General features: G+C 39.9%; 1 protein-coding gene across 4 annotated transcripts in view; it reads left to right on the top strand.

Annotated features, from left to right (window-relative positions):
- GPLD1 (glycosylphosphatidylinositol specific phospholipase D1) overlaps window positions 1-14614 on the top strand; it is a 61572-nt gene that overhangs the window by 10839 nt on the left and 36119 nt on the right. For 2 of the 4 annotated variants that reach the window (XM_027128504.1, XM_027128503.1), the window contains exons 1-2: window positions 4246-4342; window positions 7051-7106. In XM_027128504.1, the coding sequence (XP_026984305.1) occupies window positions 4246-4342; window positions 7051-7106 (153 nt within the window). Of the gene's footprint in view, window positions 1-3691; window positions 3823-4245; window positions 4343-7050; window positions 7107-14614 lie in introns of those variants that run through there. The other 2 variants (XM_027128502.1, XM_027128501.1) reach the window with 2 other exon arrangements.

Below are 14614 nucleotides of genomic sequence, written 5' to 3'. Positions count from 1 at the left end.
TTTGGAGACGAACAGACTTGGATCTAAGCTCAGAATCTGTTGTTGGCAAGCTGTGTAACCTTCTACAATTTATTTAACCTCCTTCCTCTTCTTTGTAGAATGGAACAATACCTACCCCATAGGTTTGTTGTGATTTAACATATGCTCAGTACAGCATTACTCAGTACGTTAAATTCAGCAGTGTTCAAAGCCATGCTAGCTGCCCTGGTTCAAACAACTAGTAAGACTAAAGTTAGGACACCTACTAGTCAGTGGGACCATTTTGTCAAAATCATCAACCAAGGTATAATCACAATTAGACTTGGCCTAAAACCCTGGAAGTAGCAAGGAAGGCTCAACTTCAATGAGGATAAAGATAAAAATAGCAGGCCTGTACTCGGAATTTGTGGGTTCAAATGAAGCTTGACTCTAGGCGTTGATTGGATCGCTAGTCTCAAAAAACTCCTTCTGTATCTCTCCTGAGTGGAGAGTCTCTTGCTGGCTTTTGCAGAGCTTGTGGGCTCTTTACCTTTTCTAGATTTTTATTTGTAAAAGGCCGAGGCGGTACTTTATATTTTGACTTTGGTTTTTGCTGAGTCACTGTCACTCAATCTTGAGTCCGTCACATTTGGCAGAAATGGGAAGAGCACTTAATTAAATAGAGTTTAATCTTTTGTGTGAGTGGGTTCACTTTTGGGTTCTGTATTCTACTGAAGGAATTGGGAGGTGAGAGGCAGTCCTGATGGAGACCACAGCTGGTTGGGTATCACATTCGGGACTGGGGAGCTGGTGTGCTTCCACCTACGGCCTGCAGAGGGAGCTCTACGGATAGTTGATTTCTAAGGGTTGGGGAAATCCATTCTGCTGAGCAAAAAGTCAGTCCCAGAAAAGTGAAGTCCGCTGTGGCTGCCTCTCTCGATCCAAAATTACTTTTTTTTTTTTAAACTTATTTTTTCAAGGTTCTATTTCAAACGGTGCCCACTCTGCCTAGGGCCCATAGGACTTTTAGGGGAACACAAAAATATTGACATTCTTATAAAATCAGAATAAAAAAATAAGCTTTTACGTTCAGTATTAATAACCTTTATACCAATGCAGATGTAAAATGTGATTTTTTTAAAAGTTTATTTTTATGAAGGAAGGGACCCTCCCCCCCACCCCAACCAAGGCAAAAGTGCCCAGGGCCTAGGAAATTCACCATGTCCCCTGCCCTTCTCCCCAACTCACTGTTCTGTGCTCTTTGCAAGTTCCTATTTAGAGTGGGAAAAATTCCCTCCTGGTTCCGGGCTTGCTTCTAGGCCCGCCCAGAGCTGGCCAGTTGTGTTCACCAGGGCTTAAAAGGATAAGACCACCAGGTGACAGGGACCTTTCTTCCTTTCCCCTTGGCTTTCCCCTATCCTCTACCTCTAATTCTCACTTTCTCCATCCTCTCTTCCATTCACTATAAGGGCACTATGATGACAGCAACATATTAGACTGTGCAGAAGCGAACTGAAATTGTCTGCTTTATCTCAAAAGTTTCTGGACCTCAAAATTTTATCTCATTTAACTGCACAAGGAGACCCACCTTCACTTCAAAAGTCCTACCCTGTGTTGGCTTCATACACCAATCTAAACTGTTATAAAAGGTATATTGCTGTATATCTGAGTGTAAAGTTTTTATTTTTAAATTCAATAAGGAATATAGTTACTCAATAGAAGTCTGAGGTGCATCTTTTAGAAAGGGAACATTTCTTTTGAATGATAATAGTTAACATTCATTAAACACTTACTGTATACCAGTCACTTTTTTTTTTTTTTTTGGCGGTATGCGGGCCTCTCACCGTTGTGGCCTCTTCCGTTGGGAGCACAGGCTACGGACGCGCAGGCTCAGCGGCCATGGCTCACGGGCCCAGCCGCTCGCGGCATGTGGGATCTTCCCGGACCGGAGCACGAACCCGTGTCGCCTGCATCGGCAGGCGGACTCTCAAACACTGCGCCACCAGGGAAGCCCTATACCAGTCTCTTTTAAGCATGTCACCTATATACTCATCTGATCTTCACGGCAACCCTATATGGTAGGCATTATTATCCCCATTTTTATGGATAATTTTATAAGTAAGGAAACTGAGGCAATGAAACTTTTAGTAACTTGCCCAAGGTCACCCCCATAGAAGGTAGCAGAACAGGGACCCAAATGAAACCCAAGGCCTTGTGGCTCTCAAGCCTGTATCTCCCCACTCATTCCTTAATATACCTGCATGTTTACTTCTCAGCTTGTGTCTCTATTTCCAGAAAAGCTCTAAATGGTAGACTCATGATGTCTATTTTATAACAAAGCCACCTGTATTAGGAAAAGAGGGCGTGGGGTAGAAAGAAAAACAATTCCATACACCTCTGTCAGGTAGTTTTCTTAATATTGCTAGCTCCATTTTAACTTTCCTTTAAAAGTCATATTTTTGTTACAAGCAGCATTGTCCTACAAAGGCCCTATCTCAAAACCATCACACTGTACTGCCTAAGCAAATAATTCCCTCCCATTCTATTACATACTTAAAATTAAGTCATTCTGAATCTTAAACACAAAAAATATATGTAATGAGAAATTTGGCATTAATATGGCTTAGTTACTGAACCCTGAATCCATTTCTTTCTCTGGTGCTTTTTGGATAGGTTTGCTTTATTAAACCTGATTAGATATTGTCTTCAGGCAGTGTTACATTTTCCCTGTCGACCCTTTGCCACCCTTTACTGTTATTCATTGAATACTCCTGGGTCTTCTGGGCTTACCAGAGCCCTAAGTTATAATTGCCTCCCCCTCTCTTGCAGGCTTTGGAAAGCCCGGAGTGACCGGAGCAAACTCCATGGCCTCTGACGGCCAGAGGGGCATGGCAACCTGTACACGTGTGTGTGGGGCGGGCTGGAGGACGTGGGGAGGGCACCTCTGTCTGTGGAGGGGAGACTGCTGGCTCTTCAGCTTCAGCTGGTGGTCACATCACATGGGAATGTCAGTTCATGTAGCCAGTTTGTTGTTTTGCTTTTTTAAAGAGAACTAGAAATCTAGGTTTCTATGTGGATTTTCCCCATTAAAAAACAAAAAGTTGGCCTAAATTTATAAAACACCTATTTGCCAAACAAAACACATCAGCTTATGGCCTCTGACCTACAAACAGGAGCAGCAGGGCCTCATGCCATCAGGGTTGAGGGAGAGCTCTAGGATTCCTTTCCTTGGGGCTTTGCAGACGCAGAGTTGGGGTTACAGAGGAAACTTGGCAGACACCTAAGGGTCTCAAATCATCCCATCTTCTATTCTTCTCTTCCGTTTGGCTAACCTGAGAAGGAATACCGTGTCCTCCCACTCTTTTAAAATCTCCTTTCTTGTTTTTAAGGTATAATATGCATAATTCGAGCTTTAAGATCACCATCATTTCTATGAAGAGTTAAACCTAATGTTTCCCATGGGTTAAGTGCTATAGATTGGATACTTTGTCAGGTGTATTCTGAACCTAGCATTTTCTGAATCCTCCTTTCTTGGTCCTAAATCTGTCTCTCTCCACTTGCCCCTCCACTCCCCACCCACCGACAGTGGTATTGGCATCTTTGTTTGGGCTGCAGGAATCTGACCAGGCAGCAAGCTCTGGATAAGCCCTATAAGAATAGCCAGAGATAAAAAGACCAGGAGTGGCTGCTGTTGTGTAATCAATCCCACACAAGTGTCATAATTTGTTGCCAGATACTGAAAGAGAAGCTGGTTCCAGCTGATCGTCATAAAAGATTTCCCAGCCCTTGTGGCCTCAGAGGCTAAGGAGACAGGGTAACCAGACGTACGTGTGGAAAGATGCAAGAGAAATCGGCTCTCGTAAGGTGAGGTGGTCCAATATACTTATTATCAATAGAGACAGGTGAGTCTTTTTTTTTTTTTTTTTTAAAGAAAGCGAAGAATATTTGGAGACAACTTTGCTTGTGTCTCCGTCCAAATTTCATGTTAAAAAGAAATCCAGGGGAAAGCGGGGTCAGAAGATGGGAAAGCACCACCTGGAGGCATTTAGATTTCAGTTTATCGCTTTTTTCTTTCCCAGGTGGAGTTTGTTTGCTGTTCTGGTGAAGTTAAACAGTAGTTAAACAGTTGACTTCACTGGAAAATATTATTTTGAAATGAGCCTGGGTTTCCCGTGTCAGTGACCTGCTTAGGCGGGAAAGCAGTGGGTCTGGGCCAGGATTTCAGACTCCGTGCTGCCGCAGCTCTGAGCATTTCTCGTCACCATAGGAGCAGGGAGTAATGAGAGCATGTCTACTTTCAGATTCTGGTCAGGAGTGCTGATTGCACTGGGCTCCCTCTGCCCTAGAAGTTCACCGTGTGGCATTTCAACACACGTAGAAATAGGTAAGTGCCGACCCCTTGTCATGGTATTAAGGACAGTATATCTGTCAGAAATGTTAAGGGATTTAAAGTCTAACGCGTGTATTGATAATGAGTTTCCCTGCTGCACTGAGCCGTGGGGCAGTGGAGAAGAAAAAGCCAGAGATGGAGTCGTCCAGGATTGGGGATTGACTACTGGGGTGAGGTCCGTGGAGGAACAGGAAGCCTCTTTGGTCATTGGGTCCCTGGCTGTTTCTCCGCGTGGGGAAATAGGAACTGGATAAACTAGGGGTTCCCATGAAGCAGAAGAACTGACAGAGTCGGAGAGGAGAAAGACGGGTGGAATATGGTAGGAGTGAGGAATTTATGCTTGTTTTTACATTTCCAAGTATATGTAAAGGACCATGTGTGGCCACGGGAGTGGGTCCCCTGAGTCAAGTGGCTTTAAAGATGGTTGGTTTTAGGGAGGGCAAGGAATTGTCCCTGGCACTAGAAATGCCCAGAATGATGGCAGGATTTGGGGAACACAGGGGTACAGCAAGCTAGTGCCTATGAGCTCAGGGGCAAAGGCTGAGTTACCTGGATAGAGGTAAATGGTAACACAAAAAGTTGTTTCTTGGACAAAATGTATTTGTAATGTTTTTTAACTCTTTAGATAAAAACAATAACAATATTTTATAGTTATGCTACTTCTAGAAGATTCAAAACAGCAAGATTACAAATAAAATATAAAAATTTATCAATGCAAAACAGACCTAGAATATTGAGCTCAGCTGGGCAAGAACTATATTATCACAGAATTCTATGATCTGAAAGGACACTAGAGGTCACTGAGTCCAGTTCCTTTATTTTACAGCAGAGGAAACTGATCCCAGGGAGTTTTCACAGCTCACTTGTTAGTGACCTGGTCAAGAATTACATATCCTGACAGCTGGTCCAGTGTTCTTTCCATTAAACATCTATTGCTGGGCTTCCCTGGTGGCACAGTGGTTAAGAATCTGCCTGCAATTGCAGGGGATACAGGTTCGAGCCCTGGTCTGGGAAGATCTCACATGCCGCAGAGCAACTAAGCCTGTGCACCACAACTACTGAGCCTGCGCTCTAGAGCCCGCGAGCCACAACTGTTGGAGCCTGTGCACCTAGAGCCTGTGCTCTGCAACAAGAGAAGCCACCGCGATGAGAAGCCCGTGCGCCGCAACGAAGAGTAGCCTCCGCTCGCCGCAACTAGAGAAAAGCCCACGCGCAGCAATGAAGACCCAATGCAGCCAAAAATAAATAAATAAAATAAATTTATTAAGAAACCCAAACATCTATTGCTAAAAGGGAGTCAGGCGACAGTGGAAAAGGAAATTGGACCTAGGTTCTAGTACCAGCTCTGCTGTAAACTACATGAGTGACTCTGAACAATTCACTTTCTCTCTTCTTCTTCTGCAAAATGAGAGGGCTGAACTTCTTAATGAATTCTAAATTATTTTGCACATCTAAGTTCTCTGAAAATGAAATTGCTGAAATTATAGCAGTGGGCCAAAGAGGAACAAATATAAGTGGGAATATTCAAGTTTTTAATCTTTGGATTTTAAAAATTAGACATGAAATCTAAAAATTTTTAAAAATCAGATAATTATGTTTCTTCAGTAGTTGCAAAACAAAGGTGCTAATAATATGTTAATATATATTAATCTAATATATGCTCAATATAAAACATGTAATAAAAAATAATAAACATGTTTATGTGGACATAATTGAAGGCAACTCCTAATCTGCACACTGAATATTTTTCTATAAAAGGCGATTAAAACAACACTTATTTACTAATAACTTAGATTTCATAAATATCCTGGTTCTTGTTTTCACCTCTTATGTAGGCCTGTGTGGATGGTTGACATTTATGTGAGTTAATTATTAGAATTGGCCTCATTCAGTGATTTGGGTTTATAATCACTGGAATCCTATATACAGGTTATTTGTGGGCTGTGACCTTGTCTCTCTTATGGTATAAATGCTTATAATATGGGAGTGGCTATATTTTTGTTGTATGAATTAAAAAAAAATTGGATGTGACTTCCAGTAGAAATAAGGTATCACCTCTGAATGTCTCTTCATAATTAGTGTTCGTTGATTCTAAGGAGATTCAGGGTGTGGGTGCACGTATCTTTTGGGTGTGGGCGTGTGGGTGGAGCAGGTGGCTTTTTGAGACTTTTGTCCTTCTGAAGTAGTCCAGTGATGAAACACTTAAGGGACACTGATTCAGTCCATGGTTTAGGCCCTGTATTGTATTTCCTACTTGGCTTTATCTACCCCAGTGAGCTGCAAAATATGATGACAACTTCTGTTTATTGAGTTCCTGCCATGTGTCAGCCATGAGCTCCTCACTTAGCATTTATTTTCTGTGGTTCTCTTAACAAACCTGTAAGGTAGGTATTATTTACTTAATTTTACGTAGGTGGGAACTGAGGCCTGGAGAGGTTAAGTAACTTACCCAAGGTCATAAGAGCTAGTTAAGCAGAAACTTTAAATCATCATGCAATTTTGATTTGTATTATAACAATATAAATATTGTTTGAATCTAATTATAGCTAATGAAAATTACTAGTACAAAGTTAACTTTCATTTCCCGCTTCCTTGACAGTTACAACCACAAAATTATATATTTTTCTTTTAAAATGATCTCTAGGAAGTTCTGTTTTCAGTTATAGTTGAATTTAATTGATTTATGTATTTATTTCTCTCAGGTCACAGAGCTCTGGAGCTTCTCCACCTTCAGGATAGGACTGTTAACTACAAAGAGGTAAGAAGTTTGATTTTTTTTTTTTCCTTGGGCATTAACTTTCTATCGTAGGTGACAAACAAAGGTCCTAACAGATATTGAAATAGTAATTTTAAGAGTCATTTATATGTCTTTATAAAACATTAATATTTGGGTTTACATGTATATGTCTCCTCTAGCACAACTTGAACACATAATAATTTAAATAATATCATTGAAATATTTTAATTATATTAATGATAGTTTGAAAAATATTTGAGAGCATTTAAATTGAAATCTTATTTGTTCTTATAAGGAAAGGTTACACCTAAGATGAGCCATTTATTTTCCACCACTTATCCCTGTGTGCTGTATAAAAATTGCATCACCGTGAGAAGAAGGAAGTATTTATTGAGAAGTATGCCTTGAGATAATCCTTCCAATTTTTCTGCCTACTGTATTCTTGGTAGGACTAGCTGATGGCTCACCTTTAACCATCCTCAAATTAGTCGAACCCATTCTGGCCCTATACACTCTTTCTAGTCCTATAGCTAAATAAAGCTTTGTGACAAAGGTGATTCTTAAATATTACCTTTGAGAGAAATGGTTAAATTCCCTCAGGACATCAGAATTGGATCAAATTATTTACCAGTGAGTCTTGACAATCCAGTATGGAAATCAGTATGGTTAAAAACAACAACAACAACGGAACTGAAATCTAGCATCATCCATAAATCACTTTTAGTCATTAGTTTCAACTTCCTTATTCACCAATTTAACAGGCCCTCTAAGGAAAAAAACAGCATTTATATTTGATTGTCATCTTCCTTGACCCTGATAGAAAGCCGACAGGAAAGAGGAGAAGCAGGAATCTAATTCATGGTGTGAACAATCAATCCTGAGCAGAGTGATTTTCTAGTCGAGGCATTCAAGCTCCTGTCACTAACTGAAAGCATGTTAAATGGACACACATACTTCCCCTCAGCATTGGTCCTAATCCAAATACTGATGTCATCATTGGAAATGTCCTGAGGACACACACCTCCCCCTTTTAACTTAGGAAGACAGATAGAGATTACTTTACCTTTTATCTTGTTGTCAAAAAATTCCTTTTCAAGGATTGGTGATCTATTTTATATCTCCATATGTGGGAATCTTTGGAGTTTCTCTTTCTCCCTACTAAAACCTGCTCTTTGGTGACTGCTGGGCTCATTGGTCCAGTTTGGTGAAAGGATAGAGAGGGAGGTTACCCAAAGCATGCTAGACAGACCTCCACAGGCTGGCGGTATCTCAGCAAGCCCTGCACATTCGGGGTCTGAGTTTTGTTGGTTCTGGGATTATCATTTGCTGATACATCCAGAGGTGACTACATTTTAATGACTTTGACTTACCCTAATCAAGTTAATAAGAGACTAATGCATAAAGCTGAGAAAACCAACTTACTAAGTTATAAGAACTGTAAGGACCAAGTGTACCTCACATTGGTGGTCATTATTGCCCCGATTTTATTCTCTTTCTGCAACAATAAACAGAATGTGGTATGTTAACCAGGAAACCAAAACAATGGTATTTGGTTGGTTGCTGTCCTCTCTTTGCTCTGCTCCTCCCTCACTGCCCATAGAATAGATTTCGTCTTTTCTGATTATAAAACTAATAGAAACTCATTGTGAAAAAAAAAAAAACTTAGAAATAACCAATGTTAACATTTTGCTTTAAATCATGCCAGGCATTTTCTCTGCATTTATTAGCACTTTCTCTCTTTTTTTTAAGTTACGCATTATTTTGTAAACTTGCCTTTTTTGTCATTTACCATATCAGAGATATAGTCATATATCTGTTCATGTCCATATCAATAGACATCTTCAGAATAATTTTAAACCATTACATATTTTCTGTACCATAATTCATTTAACCAGTTCCTTATGTTAACTTTTTATTTTGAAATAATTTAAAACTAATAGAAAAGTTGAAAAAATGAGACAAATAATTCTTGTATGCCTTTTACCCAATTTCCCCAGTTGTCGATAACTTATCCTATTTGCCTTTTGAGCCTCTGTATACGTATTGATTTTCCCCTGAGCCATTTGAGAGTTAGTTGCTGACGTGGTAATCATTACCCTTCAACACACCCTTGTGTACAGTAGTTCCCCTCATCCTCGGGGGATACATCCCAAGACTTTCAGTGGATTCCTGAAACCATGGATAGTACCGAACCTCATATATACTGTATTTTCCTATACATATGTTCATACTTAGGATAAAGCTTAATTTATGAATTAGGCACAGTAAGAGAAACAACAATGACTGATGATAAAGTAGAACAATTAAAACAATATACTATAATAAAATTATGTGAATATGGTCTATCAAAATATTGTACAAATTTAATGTCTTTTCCATTTTATCTAAGCACTTAATCACACACTGTGGCTGTAACTTTTACAGTTTGAGGTGCAGCAGCAAAATTAGCACAAAGTTCCTTTTCCTTCTTCACAGTTTCATGGCTAGAAGGTTTGTTCTTACTGTACAGTAGTTCTTCCTGTATATCTTACTGTATATCAAACTCATCATACACTTTCTTCCCTTATTAAGTCTACAGTGTTCACCTTTTCACTTAAAGGAAGCACTTTACAGCTTCTCTTCAGCATATCCAAATTGCCAGCATCATTATTCTTGTGCTTTGGGGCCATTATTGAGAAAGATAAGAGCTACTTGAACCCAAGCACTGCGCTACCTTGATAGTAGATCTAATAGTGGAGACAAATGGGCAGGATACACTGGACAAAGGGATGATTCACGTTCCAGGCAGACAGAGCAGGATGGCTCGAGATTTCATCATGATACTCAGAATGGCGCCCAATTTTAAGACTATGAATTTTTTATTTCTGGAATTTTCCATTTAATATTTTTGAACCATGGGTAACTGAAACCAAGGAAGGCAAAACCATGGATAAGGAGGGACTATATTTCCTAAAAACAAGAACACCATGTATATACATGTACATATATATAACTACTATATGTATCTATATAACTACAGTATAATAATCACAATCAGGAAATCAACATTGAAATAACACTATCACCCAATCCTCAGGCTCTTACAAATTTCACCAGGTGTCTCAATATACTTTATGGTTCCAGGAGCATGTGTTTAGTTGTCTGATCTCCTCCAACATTTAACAGTTCCTCAGGCCTACCTTGTCTTTATTGTCCTCAATAGTTTGAAAAAGTACAGTCTAGTAACTCCGTAGAATGCACCTTCATTTGGTTTTGTCTGATGGTTCCTCATGATTAGATTCTCCTGAAGGTTATTTTTGGGCAGAAATATTATAGACCATTGAAGTGATGCTGTATTCTTCTCATTGCCTCTTACCAGAAGGCACATGATGTCAACTTGTACCATTTCTGAACTTTTATTTCAGCTATTGTATTTTTCAGTTCTATAATTTCCATTCAGTTCTTCTTTATAGCTTCTATTTCTTTGACTCTTTTGTTTGTTTCAACTGTGTTCGTAATTGTTCACTGAAGCATTTTTATGATGGCTGCTTTAAAATATTTGGCAGATAATTTGAAACATTCTGCCATCTCAATGCTGGCATCTACTGATTATCTCTTTTCATTCCTTTTGACATCTTTCTAGTTCTTGGTATGATGAGTGATCTTTGATTGAAACCTGGACATTTTAGGTATTAGGTTATGAGACTCTGGATCTTATTTAAACTTCCTGTTTTAGTTGTCTTCTTCTGATACCAGTCAGGTCGGGGAAGGGGTCAGGGGACAGTGCCTCCTAACTGCCAGCTGGGGTTAGAATTCAAGGCTCCCCACTGGGCCTGCCCTGATGCCTCTCTGGCCAGGAGGGGTAGGAGTGCCTAATTGCCACTCCTCACCATTGCCTCTACTGATGTCAGAAGGCAGAGGTGGCCTCTTCTTCCTGGCTGGAGGTGGATGTTCTGACTTCCCCTGGGCTTCTTCTGACACTGCCCCCCTCCCCAGTGGGGATGGGGAGAGATTCCTTGTTACTGCCAGTTGGGATTGGATGCCTAGGCTCCTCATGGTCTCACTGACATCAAAGGGTAGGGGTAGGGGGCAGGATGGGAGGGATGAAAGTCCTGGCTCCCTCCTTAGCCTTTTCTGATACCACTGAAGTTGGGGCACTGGGGCACCTTACTGCAGCCTGGTGAGGGGGACAAGTCTAGGCTCCCCACTAGACCTTAGCTGGTGGTGAGGAAGGGTGGGACCACAGGTTTTTCTGTGTTGTTTACCTGGAGTAGAAAGGTTATTGTGTAGAAGTCCTCTGTCTTGCTAGGCTGTCTGTTTCCTGGTTCTGTGGCTAGAGAGAGCAGGCTTTTGTTGTGGCATTGTTTTGTTCTGTCTCTACCCATTGGAGTTTCTTGGTGGCTGGCTTTTCCATTATCCAGTTTGGGATATATGAAGTAAAAAGAAAATCCACAGAACTCACCACAGTGTTATTCTTCAGGTCCTGAGTTTCTTAGCCAATCTGCATACTTATCTCCACCTTTAGTCATCTTATATTCGTTTTGTATACAATGCCCAGGGTTTGAGTTGTATTTAGCAAGAAGAATAGGGAAAAGTACACCCACTTCTGGAAGCAGAAGTCCTATTGATGTTAATTTTATCTCTTGGTTAAGATGGTGTCTGCCACATTTTTATATTGGAAAGTTAATAAATATTTTCTACTTTTTAAATTAATTAGTAAATATTTTGTGAGGAGATATATTGAAGTAATGTAAATATCCTGTTTCTCCTCAAACTTTTTAGCATCCATTGCTTATTCTTGCCTGAAATAATTTTGGTGGTTGCCAAATTGTTTATCTGATTCCATCATTCCTTCTACATTTATTAGTTAGCATTCTGCTGTAAGGTAGAGCTTTTCCTTATTCCCCATTTATCTATTTCTTTATATTAGTATACAGTCATGGATTCCTATTTTATTCAGTGGTTTATATCACATTACTAACATTATTTATCTTGATGCTCAAACTGTCCCAGATTTCACTTGAAGTTGGCTTTTGTGTCTGTCTCTTTACCTATTTAAAACCCTGAGTTCACACAAAAACATTTCCAGTTCCAACCCATCAGCACAGGATTTATTCTAGCTTTCTCCATGTGTGTATCTGTAGCTCCTTTCTCCAACAGTGAGAAACCTGGCCTCCATCATCCTCAATGTATATTCTTACACGCTAGATCTCCTTGTATATGATCCATTACCTGGCAAATCCCTTCAGCCCTGGCCCTGCTAATCGAATCCCCTTGGCCCAGAAACAAATAAAAAAAAAGAAGGAAAAGACAGGGAAGATATACATGACCAAGAAAGGGTTAATATCCTTAATTGTTCATGTATTTCATTGAAATTTCTTTATATTCAGATTTGGAAATGGATTCACTTTTATGGTCTATTTTTTTTAATTATTTTTTCATTTTTGCCAATTTCATATGTGAAAATGGTATTTTGTTATTGGTTTAATAGACATTTAAACGATTGATTTACTATTAATGAGGTTAAATATATTTCAAGTGTCTATTGACTATTTCTATCGCCTCTTCTGTGAATTGCCTATGTCTTTTTTTTTCATAAATTTATTTTATTTTTGGCTGCTTTGGGTCTTCGTTGCTGCGTGCGAGCTTTCTCTAATTGGGGCGAACGGGGGCTGTTCTTCATGGCAGTGCGCGGGCTTCTCACTGCAGTGGCTTCTCTTTGTTTCGGAGCATGGGCTCTAGGCATGTGGGCTTCAGTAGTTGTGGTACATGGACTTAGTTTGCTCCACAGCATGTGGGATCTTCCAGGACCAGGGCTCAAACCCATGTCGCCTGCATTGGCAGGAGGATTCTTAACCACTGCGCCACCAAGGAAGCCCTTCCCTGTGTATTTTGCTCATTTTTCTATTACGATACTAATCTTGATGTGGAGAATGGCTTATTTATTAAAGATAGTAGCCTGTCATGTGTCAAGTGATTCTTGTGGTTATTTATTTTTCTCTTAAATTTGTTTCTGATGCTTTTCACCATGCAGAAACATTTAAATTTTTGTGTAGTTAAGTGCGTCATCTTTTGTGGTTTCTGCCTGTATGTTTTCCTTAGAAATATCATTCCCACTCTGAGATTAAACAAATATTCACTTAAGATGTGTCTTGTTAATTTCATGGCTCTATTTTTGATTTAACTCTCTAATTCATCTTGTATCATTTTGACATAAAGCATGATAGTGATCCAGTGACCTGTTGTTGGTAATGTCAACTTCAAGTCAGCGTCACCTAGGCTAAGCATGGATTCCCTGCAAAAATGGAATACTCATTGCCGTGGGATTGTGCTAACACAATTGTTGATTACTCCGTCCTTTATTCATCTCTATCATGCATTAAATTATTATCTATGCTTGAGTCTGTTTCTTTACGCTTCTGTTTCATTTATCTGTCCCTTTTGGTTCTGATATCATACTGTTTTAATTTCTGTAGCTTAAAAATACATTTTTATATCTGAAGGATACCTCCTCCCTCTGTACTTTTTTTCCCCCTAGCAGTTTCTTGACTATTTTTCTGACACCTTTACTTTTAAAATTTTACTTTAGAATTATTTTTCCCTGTTAAATGACACAGCCTCACTGGGAGATGCAGATTCAACAAGTCTTAATGCATATAAAGTGAAAAACAGTGGCTGGAAGGTAAATATTCAATAAGGTTAATTATTACTTTTAAGTGGCAAAAGTCCAACTCCAGCTATCTTTAGAAAAGAAGGAGACTTTATGGGTTCATGTAACTGATAGACCTGAGAAAGAGCTGGACCCAAGAGGTCTAGATGTTGCTCTCTCTTCTAGTGGAAGACACTGGCCATCCAGGACTCAACCTCTAAGTTTAAAATCCCCGATGAGAGGAAGGTATCTTCCCCACAGCTCTAGCTGAGAAGTCTTGGGGAAAGTTCTAGCTGAACTAGCTTCCATCAAATGTGCAGCTCTGAGCCAAGCACTGTAGTGGGAGTGGATATGCTGGCCTTGTACCCCTATGGTCAGCCTTACTGATCAATATGGAAGAGATTCTATCTTTAGAAGACTGGGGATGAGACACTGCTTGAAAAAGCAAAAACAAAAAGTAGATGATACTATATTTCCTTATGTTTTAAGTTCTTTGAGGTACTTCTTTGTTGCTTTCATATATAGCCTATGTTATTAGTAAGTCCCTACTGAAAAATTACAAAGTTGGAGTGCCAGACTTCTACTTTGCCCATGGTGTCAGAGTTCATTTGCAGATCATGGAAACCCCTCTGGCTAGCGTATGCTGAGAGGGGCATAAGACCATGTATTAGGGGATTCAGTGCTGATAAACTGTGAGAAATGGAGGAGCGACCTCTAAGCTGAGTGTCCAGAATGGATTCCCAGGAAAACACGCAGAACTGGCCTGCCAGGACCACCATGCAATCAGACAGCCACTGTCCCATTCACTAGCTCCACATCCAGCTGTCTCCTGTGTGGTTTGGAAAGGAAGAAGCCACCACCTTGACTGTTGGCTCTGGGGTCTCATCACCTCAGCCACCCT

This window comes from Aethalodelphis obliquidens, unplaced genomic scaffold, assembly GCF_003676395.1.
Source record: "Aethalodelphis obliquidens isolate GAN/ISIS:26980383/991018 unplaced genomic scaffold, ASM367639v1 scaffold34, whole genome shotgun sequence".
NCBI classification, from domain to species: Eukaryota; Metazoa; Chordata; class Mammalia; order Artiodactyla; family Delphinidae; genus Aethalodelphis; species Aethalodelphis obliquidens.
Note: the sequence above shows the minus strand (reverse complement) of the source record. Positions and strands in the feature narration are given on the sequence as shown.